This window comes from Entelurus aequoreus, linkage group LG14 (assembly GCF_033978785.1).
Source record: "Entelurus aequoreus isolate RoL-2023_Sb linkage group LG14, RoL_Eaeq_v1.1, whole genome shotgun sequence".
Taxonomy (NCBI): Eukaryota; Metazoa; Chordata; class Actinopteri; order Syngnathiformes; family Syngnathidae; genus Entelurus; species Entelurus aequoreus.
This window is the reverse complement of record NC_084744.1, coordinates 37,132,166-37,151,307: the sequence shown is the minus strand read 5'-3', so window position 1 is coordinate 37,151,307 and position 19,142 is coordinate 37,132,166. Positions and strand designations below refer to the sequence as shown.

Here is a 19,142-nt window from a genome sequence, read left to right as displayed (position 1 = left end):
TGAGTTGAGGAGTTAAATGAAGCATTTACGGTAAAAAATATTCACAGTCACAGCACATTCAATAACAGCTGGAATTTATGTTAATGTTTGTTCAATCAATCAATCAAACAATGTATATTTATATAGCCCTAAATCACAAGTGTCTCAAAGGGCTGCACAAGCCACAACGACATCCTCGGTACAAAGCCCACATAAGGGCAAGGAAAACTCACCCCAGTGGGACGTCATGTGATTGTTCCCACGTACATTATACACATACAATGCAACATGCAAGGTCCAAAAAAAGTGTTTCCACCGGAAATAATACAACTATAAATAGTCTGTACCATGGTCACACTTCTGCCCTTGCGAACCCTTTATGAACTCTACAGGCAATTTTTAAATTACATTTGAACATTCTTCGGAGTCATTCAAGGCTAAATATAGAACTTGGATGCCTCCCTCACTTTGCAACATTTTACTTGTCACTCAAAAGGAATAAGAAGTAACCACTAACATTAGTAAAATGTAAAAACACACATAGTGTCTTTACAAATGCAATAGTCTCTTCCAGGGTCCAGCTGTTGCCATTGTGAAAGTTTCATTATTTTTTTTAAAGTAACATTTTAACATTGTTTATGGTCCTACAAGTGTAAACCTAAGCTAGTAAAGTAAAATGTAGAGGTGCCTTACGCATCTCAATCCCTTTTCAACCTGCTTACTTGTCACACAAGTGAAATAAGAAGTTAACCGTTATCAATACTTAAACGCATTGCGTGGTGTGTAAAGGCGTCATATTATGATTTTTTTCTACATTTAAAACACTTCCTTGTGGTCTACATACCATGTAATGGTGGTTCTTTAGTCAAAATGCTGCATAGACTATGTTTTACAGACCATCTTCAAGCCGCTTTCTGACCGTCTCTTCAGGATGCTCTGTTTTGTGGGCGGTCTTATTTACGTGGCTCACCTTCGACTGCGTCATCTTCCTGTAAAGTTTTTAGCCCTTCCATATCAAGTCTACTGACAAATATAATTTCGAACTATACGCTACTTTTTATTAGAAATGGCAACAGCGTAGGATGCATGTGCATGTACGAGCCAGTCTGCCCCTCAACAAGAGGATAGAGAAAAAGAAGGCGCTTAATGACTACAGCAGGGGTGGGCAATTAATTTTTACCGGGGGCCGCATAAGCAACCCGAGCACTGCTGGAGGGCCACACGACAATATTTCAATTAAATTTTGCTCAACATTATTTTTTATATACCGTAAGATAAATAATAATGATGATAATAATACTAATAATTAATATTAATACTAATAATTTAATTTAACCTAACTTAACTTTATACAAAAGCAGATTGCTTTTGATGGTTTTATTTTTATCACTGTTTTACACAACACTTCCTGATGTACTATACAATGCAAGAATGTCCATTTCTGCACAGGGTTAATTTCTGTCACTTTATCCTGCATTATCCAACATTTTTCCCCGTCAGATTTGGACAACCATCTGTTGTTAAAAATCATTTTTAATCATATTTATTTATATTGTTTTTTATATTGGTTTTATATGTAATTATTTTTCTTTTTATTCAGTCATTGGTGGAGCTAAGGATAATATTTGAATATTGTTTTTAATATTGTTGTGCAGCACTTTGGAAACATTTTGTTGTTTTTAAATGTGCTATATAAATAAAGTGGATTGGATTGTCACACCTGCCAGCTTGTCCCATTTCAGTCCTAACATGTCCAAACACGCATTTACCTATGTGAACAAGTCATTACCTGTGGTTGTCTCTTTAATTGACTGCATGGCTGCCAGCTCCTCCGTGATTTGATGAAGATGAGCAGCTGGGCGGTGTCACGTACATCGCAGCTCTCATCCAATTAAAGCCAGCGAAAAACAGTCCAAATCTCCGGGCATGTCCAATAAGCACTCCTTAATAAACTCTCCGTCAGAAAACACCTTACTTTTTCTGGCGCTTTTGTGAGAAATGACGAAACTTGTCCTGACAGCTGCATCTCTGGGGGTGTGAAATTTGGCAAAAAGTCCTTGTTGGGTCCTACTACTACTACTACTACTACTTACTACTAAAAGTCCTACTTGGCAGTCCATGTCTTGTTGAAAACACGCCATTCGTCCTCAACTTTTCTCTTTTCAGCGTCTCATCACTTGTCGCTGTGCACCTTCCCTCACAGGTTACACACGGACATACGTCCATAAATAACACTTTTCAAAATAAAAGCAGCACAGTTGTATTGCGCGCACGACATAGATGTTTTTTAAACTTTATTTTGTAATTTGTGATTGCGCTGTTCAATTCCCCTCACAATCGCACACGCGCATACGTCCACACGGAAGTAACACAAATAACGCTTTTCAAAACAAAAGCAGCCCCGTTGTATTGCACACTCGACATAGATACTGTCTTAAATTTATTTTGTAATTTATGATTGGCCTCACGCGGGCCGGACAGGGATGCACAAAGGGCTGGATGCGGCCCGTGGGCCGCAGAATGCCCAGGTCTGGACTACAGCGTCTGACTAAAACGGCGTACCCGTGCAAAGCTCTTCGGGTAAGTCTCTGCCATATATAGAAATATTCGCTGACATCAAAGTTGGAGAAAACGTCACAAATTGGGCACATTTCAAACAGCTTGTTTAGAAATAGTCTGAAGGAAGGCAAGATTGTTTTATAAATATCTCCACCGTGCCTCTTAACCCGGATTTCCAGTGAATGCAAAATGGCCGCGGAACAGCACACCCACGGCGGCGGACTCATTCCATTTTTATTTAAGTCAGTGTGCTCATTTCCAGCGCTTAATACACGCAGCGCTTCTATATTTGTCTGACGTCACAACAAATATGTTCAATTTAGCTAAATTCCGCTAGTGTTGGACAGAAAGTCATGCACAAAGAAAAAATAATATGCGGATCGTATTTTAAATGGTAAATGGTAAATGGGTCGTACTTGTATAGCGCTTTTCTACCTTTTTAAGGAACTCAAAGCGCTTTGACACTATTTTCCACATTCACCCATTCACACACACACACATTCACACACTGATTCACACTTTGAAATGTCCCATGTGCTGAGACAGACATGAAGTCAACTTGTCAAAGGTTATCAGACGTAATTTAAATTTGTTGACAAATGGATGAGGACATACTGATTTTAGAGGTCCAAAATTAAAGAATAACAAACAGGCGTATCCCGGGCAGCTATATGGACATATGGAGGCCTGTGTCAAATATCACCTGATACAGGGAATGGGAAAATAGGGGAGTGGTTGTTGTGAGAACTTGTGACACGCTCGCCAGGGATGATGTTACTGTTGTATTGTTGCTTACTCCGAAAAATAAAGTCATTTATCAAGGCAAAACTGTCGTCGACGTTGCGGTTCAGCACCTGTTATTTATGGCAGGACCAAGTTGATTTGCTTCTGCTCCTCTGGAAGGACAGACAAAACTGTTTGTGGTTGCTTTATTACAACTTCCCTTATCAGGTGATTACGCACGGATTTGCAGGATCTCGTAAAAGTCTGCGCTATTTTGCTGCACGATGGAGCCGCAACAGAACGGCGGTGGGGGTTACTGGACTGTGGATGGTGGTGCTGTTTTGTGGCGGTTTTGTTCAGCAGCCATTCTGCATCCAGTGGAAATCCAGGGTCAGTCGGGGTGTCCCAATACCATTTTTTTTAAATCAGATACAATACCCTTGAGTCATTAGTATTGGCCAATACTGATATTGACCCGATACGATAACAGCAGGAGTCATATACTGTATACCGGTACATTTATTATTATGTAGTGTGGAGTGTTGGAAAAGGGAAATTACTCAACAATGATGGGTATAAAATCACTAACCTATTTATTATTAACAATTTAAAATGGACTTAGGCTGTTTTTAAATTGAAGTGGAGTGGTAATTGTGTTTTGGCAGCACCGCTAATGGCCACAATAAATCAATGAAGCTAAGATCATGATGCAGTAAGCTGAATGATGCGGACACATTTGTTACTGGATACTTTCTAATACGCTTCTGCCTTGGAGACTTTTAATTTGTAAGTAATAAGCAACTATAATTATTTTGTACTTGTTTCTGATGACAAATGTTGTGTTTTAGACTGCAAAATTGTTTAATTAAGGACACTTATTACATTGTAGCTTGTGTGCTATTGTGTGCTTACCGGGTGTGCAGCTGCTAGCTCCCAGTAGTTTATAACCCTTCCATGTTTACCTTATGTAATGGAATTTAGTGAAATACAAGAAAAGTCCACCCTCGTATCGGAGTGCTTATATCATAACTTTTACGTGCAAGCCCATATAACCAAATACTTGTGTCTTTGCTGATATTAAACCTATATATGGGATATCCATATTGGATTGGGAAACAAGTCAATCTTAGTGGTCCTAGAAGGGTAAATATAATTTAATAGGTGCCCCACACAGCTCTCACTTTTTAACATGCTTACTTGTCACATCAGTGTAATAAGAACTTAACCACCGTCGTTTTGCTGTGACAAAAAAAACTAAACACATGCGCACACTCAATCCTCTTGACCCAAGTTCCAATTGTACGACTTGTAGGTGTTCCCAAAGAATGACATGATGTTACGTCAGTGTCCTACTTACAGCTCCTTAGACGACGAGACTGATAACGTTTCAAAAGGCACATTTAAACAAGACTCAGGTCCCACCGAGATTTGAACTCGGATCGCTGGATTCAGAGTCCAGAGTGCTAACCATTACACCATGGAACCTTGACAACCGTGTGGTCTCCCTGCTGTTGTTCACGTTCCACATGTACAGGCCCACAGTTACACACCCGCTACCCAATGAGAGACTTGGTGACCTTATGTAGAAGGAACATGAGTGACAAAGACATAAAGAAAAATACTCACGGCTGCCTTCTTGCCTTCCCTCTCCTTTGCCTCTGTGCTAAATTAAACCTCCACTCTTCAAGTCAAACAGCAAGCCCCCTCCCTCCCCGCCACATCTCTCGACCTCTTTCCAGAGAAGACACTACATCTCTTGTACCGTCTTGACTACCCTCCCTCCATATTTTTTTCTCCCCTTACTGCCCGCCCCTCCCTCCTTCCCTCCCTCCCTCTAGTATACCTGTAGCTCTGGATTTGCTGCCTGAACAACTCCAACCCCCATCTTTCAAAGACACAGGAACAGTAAATGAAAAACACATGGTCTACCACCGTCACTACGACACCCCCCTCCCCATCCACCAACTCACATAAACTACACTCCCCACTTTCGCAATAGAGGCCCAATGTTGGGCTTGCTTAGACATCTACAGGGCCTTCCATTCATGACAGAGAAGCAGGTCCCCCTTTTATCCCCCTGCACATTCCAAACATCTCAGACCAGCCCATGACGCTCTACGGGAGTCCATCACACATATGCCATCCTCCATATAGCAACAATACAGCGGACATAATAATCAATTGCTGACTAACTGTTAAATTAAGGCAAAATGGAGTCATCCAGTAAGCTGCAGGCCCTTTAATTGTGTTTATTTTTCAAGTGTTTTCGTGTTGAAACAGAGCTGCCCAGTGAATTAGTGGTTAGCATGTTGGCTCACAGATCCAGGGTTCGAATCTTTGAAGTTTCCCACATCACCAAGAACATGACACTCTAAATTAAAGGAGTCCAAAGTGCGGCGCTCCAGTTTTCTTGGCCCGCAACATGTTGAAAAAAAAAACTGTAATGTAATATGAAAAAAGCTGAGAATTTGATACAAAATTTGAAGAGTCTAAGTATGCGTGGGATATTTTGATATTAGAAAAAAAATGCTACAGACATTATGTAACAAAATTTAGTGCCCTCTTTGTGTTAAGTGACAAATTGTATTGTTATTAGTATCAAAGGTTGAGCTTTTTCTCATCACATTATGTCTTTTTGCTCTTTTTTTCTTACATTTTTACAGTTTCTTTACAGTAAAACCCGAGCTTCTGTCCACAAATTACCCCCTGGCCGCACTTTGGACACCCTGAAATAACTAATAATAGTTCACTTTGTCACTCATAACACAAAGCTGACACTATGTTTTGTCTTTAAATATGCGTAACTTTTTTTTTTTTTTTACAAAATATAAAAAATATAAAAATAGCCTGCGCATACCTTTCAGTGTGCGGCACTTGGTGGAAAAGATTTGGACACCCCTGTTCTAAATTGTCCATAAATGTGAGTGTGAATGGTTGTTTGTATAATTGTAACACGCCTGAAGCTGCCACCTTCACCTTCATACTGTCCGGGGATCAGCATCCACACATTATGAGTCAAGAGCGCTAGGAAATGAGTGAACTGAGGTTTACCCACGTACCACCGCGAAGCCACTCAAGCTGGCATTCATTACATAAATCTCCTGAGAACCAGCGTACACTGGTCTATTTCAGTGGTTCTCAAACTGTGGTACGTGTATCACTAACAGTAATGGGTCCATCTAGTGGTACGCCAAAGAATCACTAAAATATTCAAACACAGAGTTACTGTTTGAACTCTGTGTATGTTACAGTGGCCACGAATATTATAAAAAATAATATATATAATATCAATAAAAAATATTATGTTGTAAAATAATGCCTTGTTTTTAATGAATATTTAGGCCTACTACGCTACTGTACTCTAGTGTTGATCATTATGGTGGTACTTGGAGAGCCAAGTGTTTTCTGAGGTGATACTTGGTGAAAAAAGTTTGAGAACCACTGCTTTATAATCCGGTGCGCCCTAAAGTTCGAAAAATATCGTAGATTATGAATAGCAAAGGTTAATAGGTTTGCGTTTTGTTGGCCCGCAACCTATTGTCGAAATAAAATCAAACAAAAAAACTGTAAAAATGTAAGAAAAAAAGAGCAAACAGATTTAGTATAATGAGAAGAAGCTAAAATTTTGATACAAATATATAATAATACACTTTGTCACTTATAACGCAAACCTAACACAACACAAAGTTTTTTCTTGAAATATATATATCGTAAATAAGCTGCTACATTTGTCCTACACTTTGCAACCTGCGGCATTTAAGACAGCTCGGCTAATTAATGGATTTTTCTTTGCTGATGACTACAATAAAAATAGTTTAAAATTAAAATAAATAATACACTAAGAAGGTGTTTTGTTTATGCTGTGGTGCCATATTGTGGATGAGTTTGCATCCTGCAGGTGCTGCAATGTGCAAGTTCCATTTAGTGCTTTCAACCGGAAGTCGAATGTCGTTCAGTCTTCTCGCCATCCATTGTGTTTTTACTCGTATGGATTCTTCATTCATCACTCCAAGCAACGTTTGTAAGTTTTACATCCATCCATCCATTTTCTACCGCTTGTCCCTTTTTGGGGTCGCGGGGGGTGCTGGAGCCTAACTCAGCTGCATTCGGTATAACTAAAACAATTCATAATTACTAAACCGTCCCATGTGTGATGTCTGTAGGAGTATGTGCTATCGTGATGTAATGACGATAGCTTCCTACTCAGTGGCCTAGTGGTTAGAGTGTCCGCCCTGAGAACGGTGAGTTCAAATCCCAGCCGAGTCATACCAAAGACTATAAAAATGGGACCCATTACCTCCCTGCTTGGCACTCAGTATCAAGGGTTGGATTTGGGGGTTAAATCACCAAAAATGATTCCCGGGCGCAGCACCACTGCTGCCCACTGCTCCCCTCACCTCCCAGGGGGTGATCAAGGCGATGGGTCAAATGCAGAGGGCAAATTTCACCACACCTAGTGTGTGTGTGACAATCATTGGTACTTTAACTTTAACTTTTTAACTTCATAAGCATTAGCTAATATGCTAACACGAATACGAGTGTCTGTGTTAGTATTTTGATTGATTGATTGAGACTTCTATTAGTAGGTTGCACAGTGAAGTACATATTCCGTACAATTGACCACTAAATGGTGACACCCGAATAAGTTTTTCAACTTGTTTAAGTCGGCGTCCACTTAAATTGATTCATGATACAGATATATACTATCAGATATATACTAGCATCATAATACAGTCATCTCACAAGATAATCACATTGAATTATTTACATTATTTACAATCCGGGGTGTGGGGGGGGTGGGGGGTTAGGTTTGGTTGTTTTCATCAGTCATCAACAATTGAGAACAGAGAAATGGGTATTGGAACAGTGTAGGTCTGACTTGGTAGGATATGGACAGCAAGTAGTGGACATAGAGAGAGAGAGAGAGAGAGAGAGAGATCAGAAGGCATAAGAAAAAGTATCTGCATTTGATTGTTTACATTTGATTATTAACAATCCGGGGAGGGTATTAACTTACAACGGCATTCTTTTTTCATTGTTTCAGTTTTACAAATTCCTTAGTAAATTCATCAAGATGTCACCGTGAAGTTATTGAGTCTGTTTAGCTGATTGCAGAGCTAGCTTCCGCAGCTAGTGGGCCCATGATGATGACTTCTGTTTTGTTTGATAAGCCGTTTTACTGCCGGGTAACAGACACCGTTTGGAAACAATTAAGGTATGTAAACAAACATTTATCAAATCTTTCTGTGTAAATAACGTATATATCTGCGGCTTATAGTCCGGTGCGGCTAATATATGGAAAACATTTTATTTTTTATTTTTCTTATTTTATATACCGGTGTACTCTACAGTCCGGAAAGTACAGTAATGTCTGTCTTTAGCATTTTGTTTCCAAATGAAACAATCCAAATGGTGCCTGCGTGTTTTGACTTTTTAGTATGCCGCCCTTGGTTGTAAAAGTTTGACACACCCTGCTGTAGTGCAATTAGAATGTCAAAACAATGACAGCAAACCAAGTTGCTGACACGTCTGCAAGGTAAGTGCTCCTTATGCAAGTTTTCTTTTGTCAAAGAAAACTTGGATGTTTTTATATGGCAACCACACAATATATGCAATATTTTTCCACATAAAACATTTTAATGTGAAATATTTGAAGTAATTGGAGCCTTGAAGATGTCAATAATTCATTAATTTTGATTTTTTTGTCTTTGGACACCCCTGGTCTAGATGATATGTATTGGATATACTTTGTTGTAAATTTTGCGTAAATTTTGCTTTACAGTCATCTATAGAACAGCTTTTTGGAGTCTGTCTGCAAGCTACCATGAATTGATTAACGTGGACCCCGACTTAAACAAGTTGAAAAACTTATTCGGGTGTTACCATTTAGTGGTCAATTGTACAGAATATGTACTGTACTGTGCAATCTACTAATAAAAGTTTCAATCAATCAATCAATCAAAGCTGTCCGAAAAAAAACAAGCCCCACCCTCTCCAAAAGTATCATAATTTATCTTTTGACAACATTTATTATTATTAATAATTATTAATGTCGTCACAGCAGATTTTTTTCCAGACACGGATGAAAATATACTTTATAAACATTATATCGATGTACACTACCGTTCAAAAGTTTGGGGTCACCAAAACAATTTTGTGGAATAGCCTTCATTTCTAAGAACAAGAATAGACTGTCGAGTTTCAGATGAAAGTTCTCTTTTTCTGACCATTTTGAGCGTTTAATTGACCCCACAAATGTGATGCTCCAGAAACTCAATCTGCTCAAAGGAAGGTCAGTTTTGTAGCTTCTGTAACGAGCTAAACTGTTTTCAGATGTGTGAACATGATTGCACAAGGGTTTTCTAATCATCAATTAGCCTTCTGAGCCAATGAGCAAACACATTGTACCATTACAACACTGGAGTGATAATTGCTGGAAATGGGCCTCTATACACCTATGTAGATATTGCACCAAAAACCAGACATTTGCAGCTAGAATAGTCATTTACCACATTAGCAATGTATACGGTGTATTTCTTTAAAGTTAAGACTAGTTTAAAGTTATCTTCATTGAAAAGTACAGTGCTTTTCCTTCAAAAATAAGGACATTTCAATGTGACCCCAAACTTTTGAACGGTAGTGTACCTGGTCACAACATTAGGTACACCTGCTCACTCTCAAATCGATACAGGCTCCAGAGTAGAACAGTGTTATGAAGGCAATGTTTTGACCCCGAAAGAGATTAAAGCAATTGACCTTATTTCGTATTACAACAACTTGGAAGTTAACCAATGCCATGAAACGGCTTGTGTTTGAATTGTGAGTGCATTTGAGATCAGACAGTCCTATCTAGTTTGTGCTGTTGTTGTGTCTGATGTCAACACAACTTCCCCCTCCTGGGGGCTTTTGCTCTTTAAGAGTCAGCCTGTTGACATGACACCCAGCCACTAATTCCCTGAGCTGTACCTCCTCCTTCTCCACTCCGACCCGCATGCATTCCTCATTCCTCTGTCCCTCCCACACCTGCCGTCTAGTGCCTCCAGGCTCTCCACCCGTGCAGCGGAACAACCACACGAGGAGACAGGCAGTTCAGACATGGACGTAGGTTCAAAAGCAAACGATGACGTTACCTCCTTGTTGCTCTCGGAGGGTGAAGCGGCAGCTGGGCTTGAGCTGCGGGAATGGAGGCCGTCGCTGCCTGACTTCACGGTGGAGTCGGATCGCGAGGAGCCAGAGCTGGAATGTCTCACCCTCCTGCCATGTCGGTCAACACATAGACTGAAACACCACAAAGGAGGTCATGAAAGTGCTGGTTGCTGGCACACAAAGCTGCTACATGGAAAACTCATATCAGCAATAACATACAGTATGTGTAAAAACTTTGCAATCACTTGTCTAGCCTGATAACAAACAAACAGAAATACAACTCCTTGTTAACAGTGCAGCCTTGGAGGAGGTCTGAGCTCTACTCAGTGATATTTTGCTTATATACATTATTAAAATAAGAAAGTATTTTCCCCCTAGAAGAAAATTTTATATTTATATTTTATATATATTTTTAGATGTATACATGCAAGCCATACCTTGCCTTCCGCCCGAATGCAGCTGAGATAGGCTCCAGCACCCCCCACAACCCCAAAAGGGACAAGCAGTAGAAAATGGATGGATGGATGGATACATGCAAGTCAAACAAGGAGGCGCTAAACAACTTCCCTTCCTCCCCAAATGAATCAGAGGTTTTCTCACTCACATTCGTGGTGTCCCAATACAAAATTTTTAGTTCCGATATAATAGCCTTGAATATTGGCTGATACCGATATTGATCTGAATCATACACATATTTTATTTAATTAGTAGTGTGGAATGTTAGAAAAGGTTTGATTAAGTGAAATGAGTTTAGCAGAAACACTAACCTATTTACTATTAATGGACTTATGCTGCCCATCCATCCATTTTCTACCGCTTGTCCTGTTCAGGGTCACGGGGGGTGCTGGAGCCTATCTCAGCTGCACATGGGCGGAAGGCGGGGCACACCCTGGACAAGTCGCCATCTCATCGCAGGGCCAACACAGATAGACAGACAACATTCACACTCACATTCACACACTAGGGCCAATTTAGTGTTGCCAATCAACCTATCCCCAGGTGCATGTTTTTGGAGGTGGGAGGAAGCCGGAGTACCCGGAGGGAAACCACGCAGTCACGGGGAGAACATACAAACTCCACACAGAAAGATCCCGAGCCCGGGATTGAACTCAGGACTACTCAGGACCTTCGTATTGTGAGGCACATGCACTAACCCCTGCGCCACTGTGCTGCCCTAAATTAGAGTGGAGTGGTATTTTTTATTTTTTTCGGTTGACACCTAGGGGCCACGATAATTCACAAAGTTGAGATCATGACGCAGTAATTTAAATGATGCAGACACGTTTGTTACTGGATACTTGCTAATAGGGCTTGAAAATGTGATGTGGAAACACAAAACATCATGGGTCTTACCGCGTCGGAATAGCATCTTTACATTGGGTCCAATGCAAGAATCTGTCCTAAAATTGTGCTTTTTTTATTAACAAGCTCCAAATATGTTGTGAATGTGCGGCATTAATAACTGCCACAATGGTTGTCATTAATGCCTCGGAAAAAAAAGATTTGGTGAGATTTGCTTCATTTTCAGTGCAAAAGCAAAATTAAGGAACTCGGTTAACAATAATAAAAATGGATTAGATTTTATATCGCGCGTTTCTATTATTAGATACTCAAAGCGCTCACAGAGAAGTGGGAACCCATCATTCATTCACACCTGGTGGTGGTAAGCTACATTTGTAGCCACAGCTGCCCTGAGGCAGACTGACGGAAGCGAGGCTGCCAGTTTGCGCCTACGGCCCCTCCGACCACCACCTATCATTCATTCATTCACCAGTGTGAGCGGCACCGGGGGCAAGGGTGAAGTGTCCTGCCCAAGGACACAACGGAAGCGATTTGGATGTCAAGAGGCGGGGAGCGAACCTGCAACCCTACTGCTTAGTGAGCAAAGGCGGCAATTGCCTGGAATATATCAGCCGTACAAAACGACAAACATCCCTTTTAACGCCATCACCTGGTACATGTTGGTGTGTTCACGGCATATTCAGACTGGTAAGTTTGAATCAAAGCATGTTTTATTCTGTTTTACACGTAGCATTTGTTACCTGTTGCCTGTTAAGCGTTTGCTTAAGCCGGGGGTCTGCAACCCGCGGCTCTAGAGCCACATGCAGCTCTTTAGCGCTGCCCTAGTGGCTCTCTGAAGCTTTTTCAAAAATGTATGAAAATTAAATGGGGAAGTGAATGGGGTAAAAAATATATTTTTTGTTTTAATATGGTTTCTGTAGGAGGACAAACATGACACAAACATTACTAATTGTTAGAGAGCCCACTGTTTATTTATTTATGGCGAGCGCTGTTTTGTTCTACTAGTTTCGGCGATTCTTGAACTCACCGTAGTTGTGTGGACTGTGACGCAACAATTTGTTTACATGTATAACATTCTCCGACGCTGCCACAGTAAGACGTGTTTTGTGCCACTCCTTCTTTGTCACATTTTGTCCACCAAACTTTTTATGCTGTGCTGGAATGCACAACGGTGCGATTTGTTGATGTTACTGACTTGTTGGAGTGCTAATCAGGCACATTTGGTCAGTGCATGACTGCAAGCTAATTGATGCTAACATGCTATTTAGGCTAGCTGTATGTACATATTGCATCATTATGCCTCATTTTGTATGTACAGTATGTAGGTATATTTATTCATCTGCATATATAGTTTATATTTGCATGTCTCATGACACATTATCTCTATGTAATATTGGCTGCATTTCTGATAGTTGTTTGTGTGCCATGTTGTTCCAGACCATGGCGAACGTTACCCAGCTTGCAAAGATAGTAATAAATCCATTTGAAGAAGGCAACCTGCCGTTTCCTATAACTTGGACAAACACATATATACCTTTGGCCATTCTAAGCCAGTAATTTCCAGGAGTTATCTCACCCTCTGAGAAGCCTCTGTTTTACTGATGTTTTCCAATGTTGTAAAAAAATGTGTAGAATAAATATTACAATTTCAACATTTCTGTCAACGAAGACACATAGTCATTTTGATAGTAGTCCAATGTAATATAGACACTTACATAATTTGTTGCCTTCAATATAAGACTTATATAAGGTGTTACATTTTTTGTGGCTCCAGACAGATTTGTTATTTGTATTTTTGGTCTAATATGGCTCTTTCAACATTTTGGGTTGCCGATGCCTGGCTTAAGCTAGTTGTGGCGCAGCTACGTACGAACAACGTACAGTAAAGCATGTTGTCTGAATGAGTATTTTTTCGGAAAGGTAGTGCAGTGACCAAAGTATTTAAAAGTACAAATGGGCTTGTTTTTTCGAGGAACGAGGCCGGGGGACCTCACGCATCTCGGACACATAAGGGATAATAGCTGTAGATGACCCACAATTTGAACAAATGACGATGAGCCTCATCAGACTTTCCATTCTGAAATTCTTCAATGGTATTAAAGGCCTACTGAAATGAATTTTTTTTATTTAAACGGGGATAGCAGATCCATTCTATGTGTCATACTTGATCATTTCGCGATATTGCCATATTTTTCCTGAAAGGATTTAGTAGAGAACATTGACGATAAAGTTCGCAACTTTTGGTCGCTGATAAAAAAAGCCTTGCCTGTACCGGAAGTAGCGTGACGTCGCAGGTTGAAGGGCTCATCACATTTCCCCATTGTTTACACCAGCAGCGAGAGCGATTCGGACCGAGAAAGTGACGATTACCCCATTAATTTGAGCGAGGATGAAAGATTCGTGGATGAGGAACGTCAGAGTGAAGGACTAGAGTGCAGTGCAGGATGTATCTTTTTTCGCTCTGATCGTAACTTAGGTAAAAGGGCTCATTGGATTCCACACTTTCTCCTTTTTCTATTGTGGATCACGGATTTGTATTTTAAACCACCTCGGATACTATATCCTCTTGAAAATGAGAGTCGAGAACGTGAAATGGACATTCACAGTGACTTTTATCTCCACGACAATACATCGGTGAAGCACTTTAGCTACGGAGCTAACGTGATAGCATCGTGCTTAAATGCAGATAGAAACAAAAGAAACAAGCCCCTGACTGGAAGGATAGACAGAAGATCAACAATACTACTATCAGGAGACACCGAACCAAACACTGGACCTGTAACTACACGGTTTATGCTGTGCCGCCTGTCGAAGCCTAGTAATGCTGTTGCTAACAACGCCATTGAAGCTAACTTAGCTACGGGACCTTGTCAGAGCTATGATAAAAACATTAGCGCTCCACCTACGCCAGCCGTCATCTGCTCATCAACACCCGTGCTCACCTGCGTTCCAGCGATCGACGGCGCGACGAAGGACTTCACCCGATCATCGATGCGGTCGGCGGCTAGCGTCGGATAGCGCGTCTGCTATCCAAGTCAAAGTCCTCCTGGTTGTGTTGCTGCAGCCAGCCGCTAATACACCGATCCCACCTACAGCTTTCTTCTTTGCAGTCTCCATTGTTCATTAAACAAATTGCAAAAGATTCACCAACACAGATGTCCAGAATACTGTGGAATTTTGTGATGAAAACAGAGCTGTTTGTATTGTGATACAATGTGTCCGAATACTTCCGTTTCAACCATTGACCTCACGCGCAAACGTCATCATACATAGACGTTTTCAACCGGAAGTTCCCCGGGAAATTTAAAATTGCACTTTATAAGTTAACCCGGCCGTATTGGCATGTGTTGCAATGTTAAGATTTCATCATTGATATATAAACTATCAGACTGCATGGTCGGTAGTAGTGGGTTTCAGTAGGCCTTTAAAACTTACTCCGTTGACGAAATATAGACATGTTTGGCGGCAGTTTTACCTGATTCAAATCTCTCGCCCAGCGGATGTGCTCATAGCTAATATGAGTCATTTCCACCATTTCTTTTTTCCAGGTAGCAAGCCTTTCGAATAGGGTACGGTCACTTGTTTTTTTTTTCATTTTGTTCGATCCATTTTAATTCAGTTTGTTGCTCGCTTTCACATTGTAAACAAAGCTTTTGTCCAACAAGTTTGTCTACTCAGCCCCCACAATGCATTGTAAGAGCCCTATATGCTTCTTACTTTGAGACTTTGTATGTAAATGCAGCTATTATTACTTGATATTTGTTTATATGGACAAATATTGTAATTTAGACTGCAATATTGTTCAATTATTAAATATGTCTAGCTTGTGTGCTATTGTGTGCTTAGCTATTTTATAGCGGCTAACTTCTGTTAACCTTTTGTAGATTACTTTGCTAAAATAGAAGAAAAAAAACACTTTGTGTGTTATTGAAGGACATTTAGAAGTTAACTGACTGTGGAGCTTTTTACAAGTAAACACGCTGCAAGACTGCTTTTATCCAAACTCTTATATCTTATATTTTTGATGCAAGCCGATATACGCCGATATTTTACTGAAATGACTGAAATCGGACTTAATATCCAATATCAATATCGGACCAGGACACCCCTAACTCACAGACTACACTGGTGACTTGGAGAAATGCACCAGTTGGAAAAAAAGAGTCGCTAAAGCTGGTAGCAATTTCTCAAACAACAGCGGAGGAGTTATGATGCTAACTTTTAAATAATGAGGATGAAGGCCCTGCGATGAGGTGGCGACTTGTCCAGGGTGTACCCCGCCTTCCGCCCGATTGTAGCTGAGATAGGCTCCAGCGCCCCCCGCGACCCCGAAGGGAATAAGCGGTAGAAAATGGATGGATGGAGGATGAAAGAAGCAGAGTCATCAAACAGCTATCAAATAGCTAAGATACATGAAAGCATTTTTTATTGCAATCTACCACTTAATATTGAAAACATGATTTAAATCAAATTGAAAGGAGGGGTCATCTTATACTTAGAGTTGGCATATATTTTGGTGAATACCATATGTGGTCATTATAGCAATACCACAATACATTTAAAAGGGACCTAAGACAGTATCGTACTATATGAGAGTACCTTTGTCCATCCCAGGAAGCTGATTCGTGTCTTGCCTTTAGGAGCACAAAGCAAAAAAATAAATAAGAAATGAATCACATATTTGCATGAATTATTATACAGGGGTTTGTTCATTCATATTGTTGTATTTGTTTGTGTAAGTTATTACTACTCCTGAACTGCTGCACGCAAGAGGGTGAAAATGTGTCCAGACATACACCCCTACCTTTTTGCCTGAGCTATTATTTATCTGACAACTACACCACATGGCCTTATTGCTGTGTATGTTGTAATGCGAGACTGGAAATATGTGATATTGTAATTGTATGCATGTTCGAAATAAACTAACAACATGGTGGCGCTGTTATTAAAAATGTGATGTATCATATTGTAATTGTATGCATGTTCGAAATAAGCTATCGCCATGGTGCTGCTGTTATTAAATATGTGATGTATCATATTGTACTTGTATGCATGTTTGAAATAAACTATCACCATGGTGCTGCTGTTATTAAACCCCATTTGTCAGACTGACTTGAAATTTCTCACACAGTTCAAAACACCCACTGTAACTTAAAAAGTGTTTTGCTGACTCATCACCAAATTCGGTGCACGCCTTCAGGGGAGTGACTAGCATATGTGTATAAAATTTGAGCAAGATTGATATAAAAAACATGGCAGCTGTCAACACAAAACCTCTTTGCGTAGGCATGGGTGGGACTTAGCAACTAATTGTCCATAAGCCATTGATCATTTGTCAAATGATTATAATACTATGAGGATATTAGGAGTACATGTCTTCCAAATCATTTTCATCACAACCTATAGGGGGCGACATACATGGTATTTACACCAATGAGGTCATCCTTTTGCTTTACTGTATTTACCGTATAGAGTTAAAAAGATGGAAGATCCTACCCTTTGAGTGTCGTCGTCATCACTGCTCAGTTTTAGGTCATCGACAAGCATCCTACAAACACAAAGTACTATGAGAAAAAAACGTACTCACACATGAGGTATCTGGACAACTTCCTGTTTTTATTCAATGTTACGAACCCAATTGAAAGAGGAGTGATAGTGTATGATAACTGTGTAAGTTATTCCAGTAAAGGAGCCGGTCTAATAATGTTAATTAATAGACACTTTTTGCTCATCTACCGTAGGAAAATATTGTTAGTCATACCTAATTGAGCAAGGACAACACAAAGCTAAAATGTGAATGTGTCGTTCAGCTAGCTCAGCATGTATTGACCTAATGTATATTGGATCACTTTTAGTAACTTTACTGGACAAAATGTATCAATGTGTACCCCTCCCTCCTTCAATTTCCTGTATGTAAAGAGTTTGGACATCCCTGCTTTTACTGCAAAAGTTCTTATTTCTTTAAATGGAAACAAAGATTTGACTGAAACCACTTAGACACATGTTTTATATTTAAAAAAGAAGATGTAAATAATGAATATACCAGAGCTCACAACGCTTTCATGAATGACCTCCGACCTATGTGCTTTAGCAGTCTGGCAAAAACTGTTGTGGTATGTTAAATATTTCCGCATCTACTACTACTGTCTTGAAAAGCCTGTGGCTGTGATGATTTACACACGCATGTCAACTTAATGGGCTGTGTTCATGCCAGGCTTTAACAAGCCGCCGTGACTCATGTTTCCTCGTGTCCTACTTACGACTTGTGGGGAGCCACGCGGGGGTGACGGGTCATCCGCGGCGGAGCGTCCCCCTGACCTGTGATAATAAGAGGTGCGCGGCGTATGTTAAAACAAAATGCTAAAAACACATCGAAATTGTTACAAATATGACATACCCTGTCTCTGTTGGGTTGTCGGGTGTTTCCTATCCTTTAAAGATAGCAAATATGACTACAAAGTATATTATAAAGAAACACAAATACATACCGTAGGGTTGAGGAGGATTCGCTGAGCCTGGTCAGCCCCTAAGGTTTGTTGGGATGACCTGCAGGACTGAGTCATGTCCTGGCAGATTAGAAATCAAATTTAGCATACAGAAGGTTCAGAATCCTCATTAAAACTATTTTATTTACTATAATATTTACTTTTACAAGTACTATTAGCATCCTTGCCTTTATTATTGATTTTCCGTACCAGTCTTCCTATCCACCAGGAGGTGTGTATCCTTTGTGTGCAACTTCCTGACTGCAGATGCATCTTTACTGTTTTTTTTCTTTCCGCTTTGCAGGGGAAATAAACTTAAAAAAAAAAAAGTTTTATTGTTTTTTAATTTTTTCCAAAACATGGAGCAAAATGTTTGTTGTATATAGGGATGTAACGATAAATGGTCTTATTATTAACCGCAGTAAAACTCGGGATAGTTAGTATTACCGTTTAAAATTTTAATGATAAAAAAATGTGACCGATACCTGCACTTTGATAAACTCACTGACTGACTGGCACCTATGTGCTTGCTTAAATGCTAACATGAAAAAAAGAGACATTATCGTCTTTCCCCATTAAAGGGTCATATTATAATGTTTTTTTTCTACATCTAAAACACTTCTTTGTGGTCTACATTAGTGGTCCCCAACCTTTTTGTAACTGCGGACCGGTCAACGCTTGAAAATTTGTCCCAACAGCCAACAGCATCTTTTGCCCGCCATCTATGTTTTAGTTTTTAGCGCGTCCATAACTGACAGATTAAGTTCAAACTACACACTACATTGTATTATAAATAATTACATGTTATACAGATCACAAGGAAGGGTTTTAAATGTAGAAAAACAAACATAATAAGACCCCTTTAAAACAGTTAAAATACTAACACTACAACACTATCAGTGAAGCATAAAAAACACATAAGAAACACGCAAAAAAAGTGTTTTTTCT

At 39.9% G+C, this 19,142-nt stretch overlaps 1 protein-coding gene and 1 non-coding gene across 7 annotated transcripts in view; both read right to left on the bottom strand.

The window, feature by feature from the left end:
• Positions 1-19,142, bottom strand: part of aff3 (AF4/FMR2 family, member 3) — a 74,360-nt gene that overhangs the window by 12,247 nt on the left and 42,971 nt on the right. For 5 of the 6 annotated variants that reach the window (XM_062069774.1, XM_062069772.1, XM_062069773.1 and 2 more), the window contains 6 exons: positions 18,198-18,275; positions 18,107-18,140; positions 17,970-18,027; positions 17,206-17,257; positions 16,309-16,343; positions 10,392-10,539 (listed from right to left, as the gene is read on the bottom strand). In XM_062069774.1, coding sequence (XP_061925758.1) covers positions 10,392-10,539; positions 16,309-16,343; positions 17,206-17,257; positions 17,970-18,027; positions 18,107-18,140; positions 18,198-18,272 — 402 coding nt within the window. In that variant the 5' untranslated portion in view covers positions 18,273-18,275. Of the gene's footprint in view, positions 1-10,391; positions 10,540-16,308; positions 16,344-17,205; positions 17,258-17,969; positions 18,028-18,106; positions 18,141-18,197; positions 18,276-19,142 lie in introns of those variants that run through there. The other variant, XM_062069777.1, reaches the window with a different exon arrangement.
• trnaq-cug (transfer RNA glutamine (anticodon CUG)) lies at positions 4,675-4,746 on the bottom strand. Its single transcript has one exon. It is a non-coding gene; the product is annotated as a tRNA-Gln (tRNA).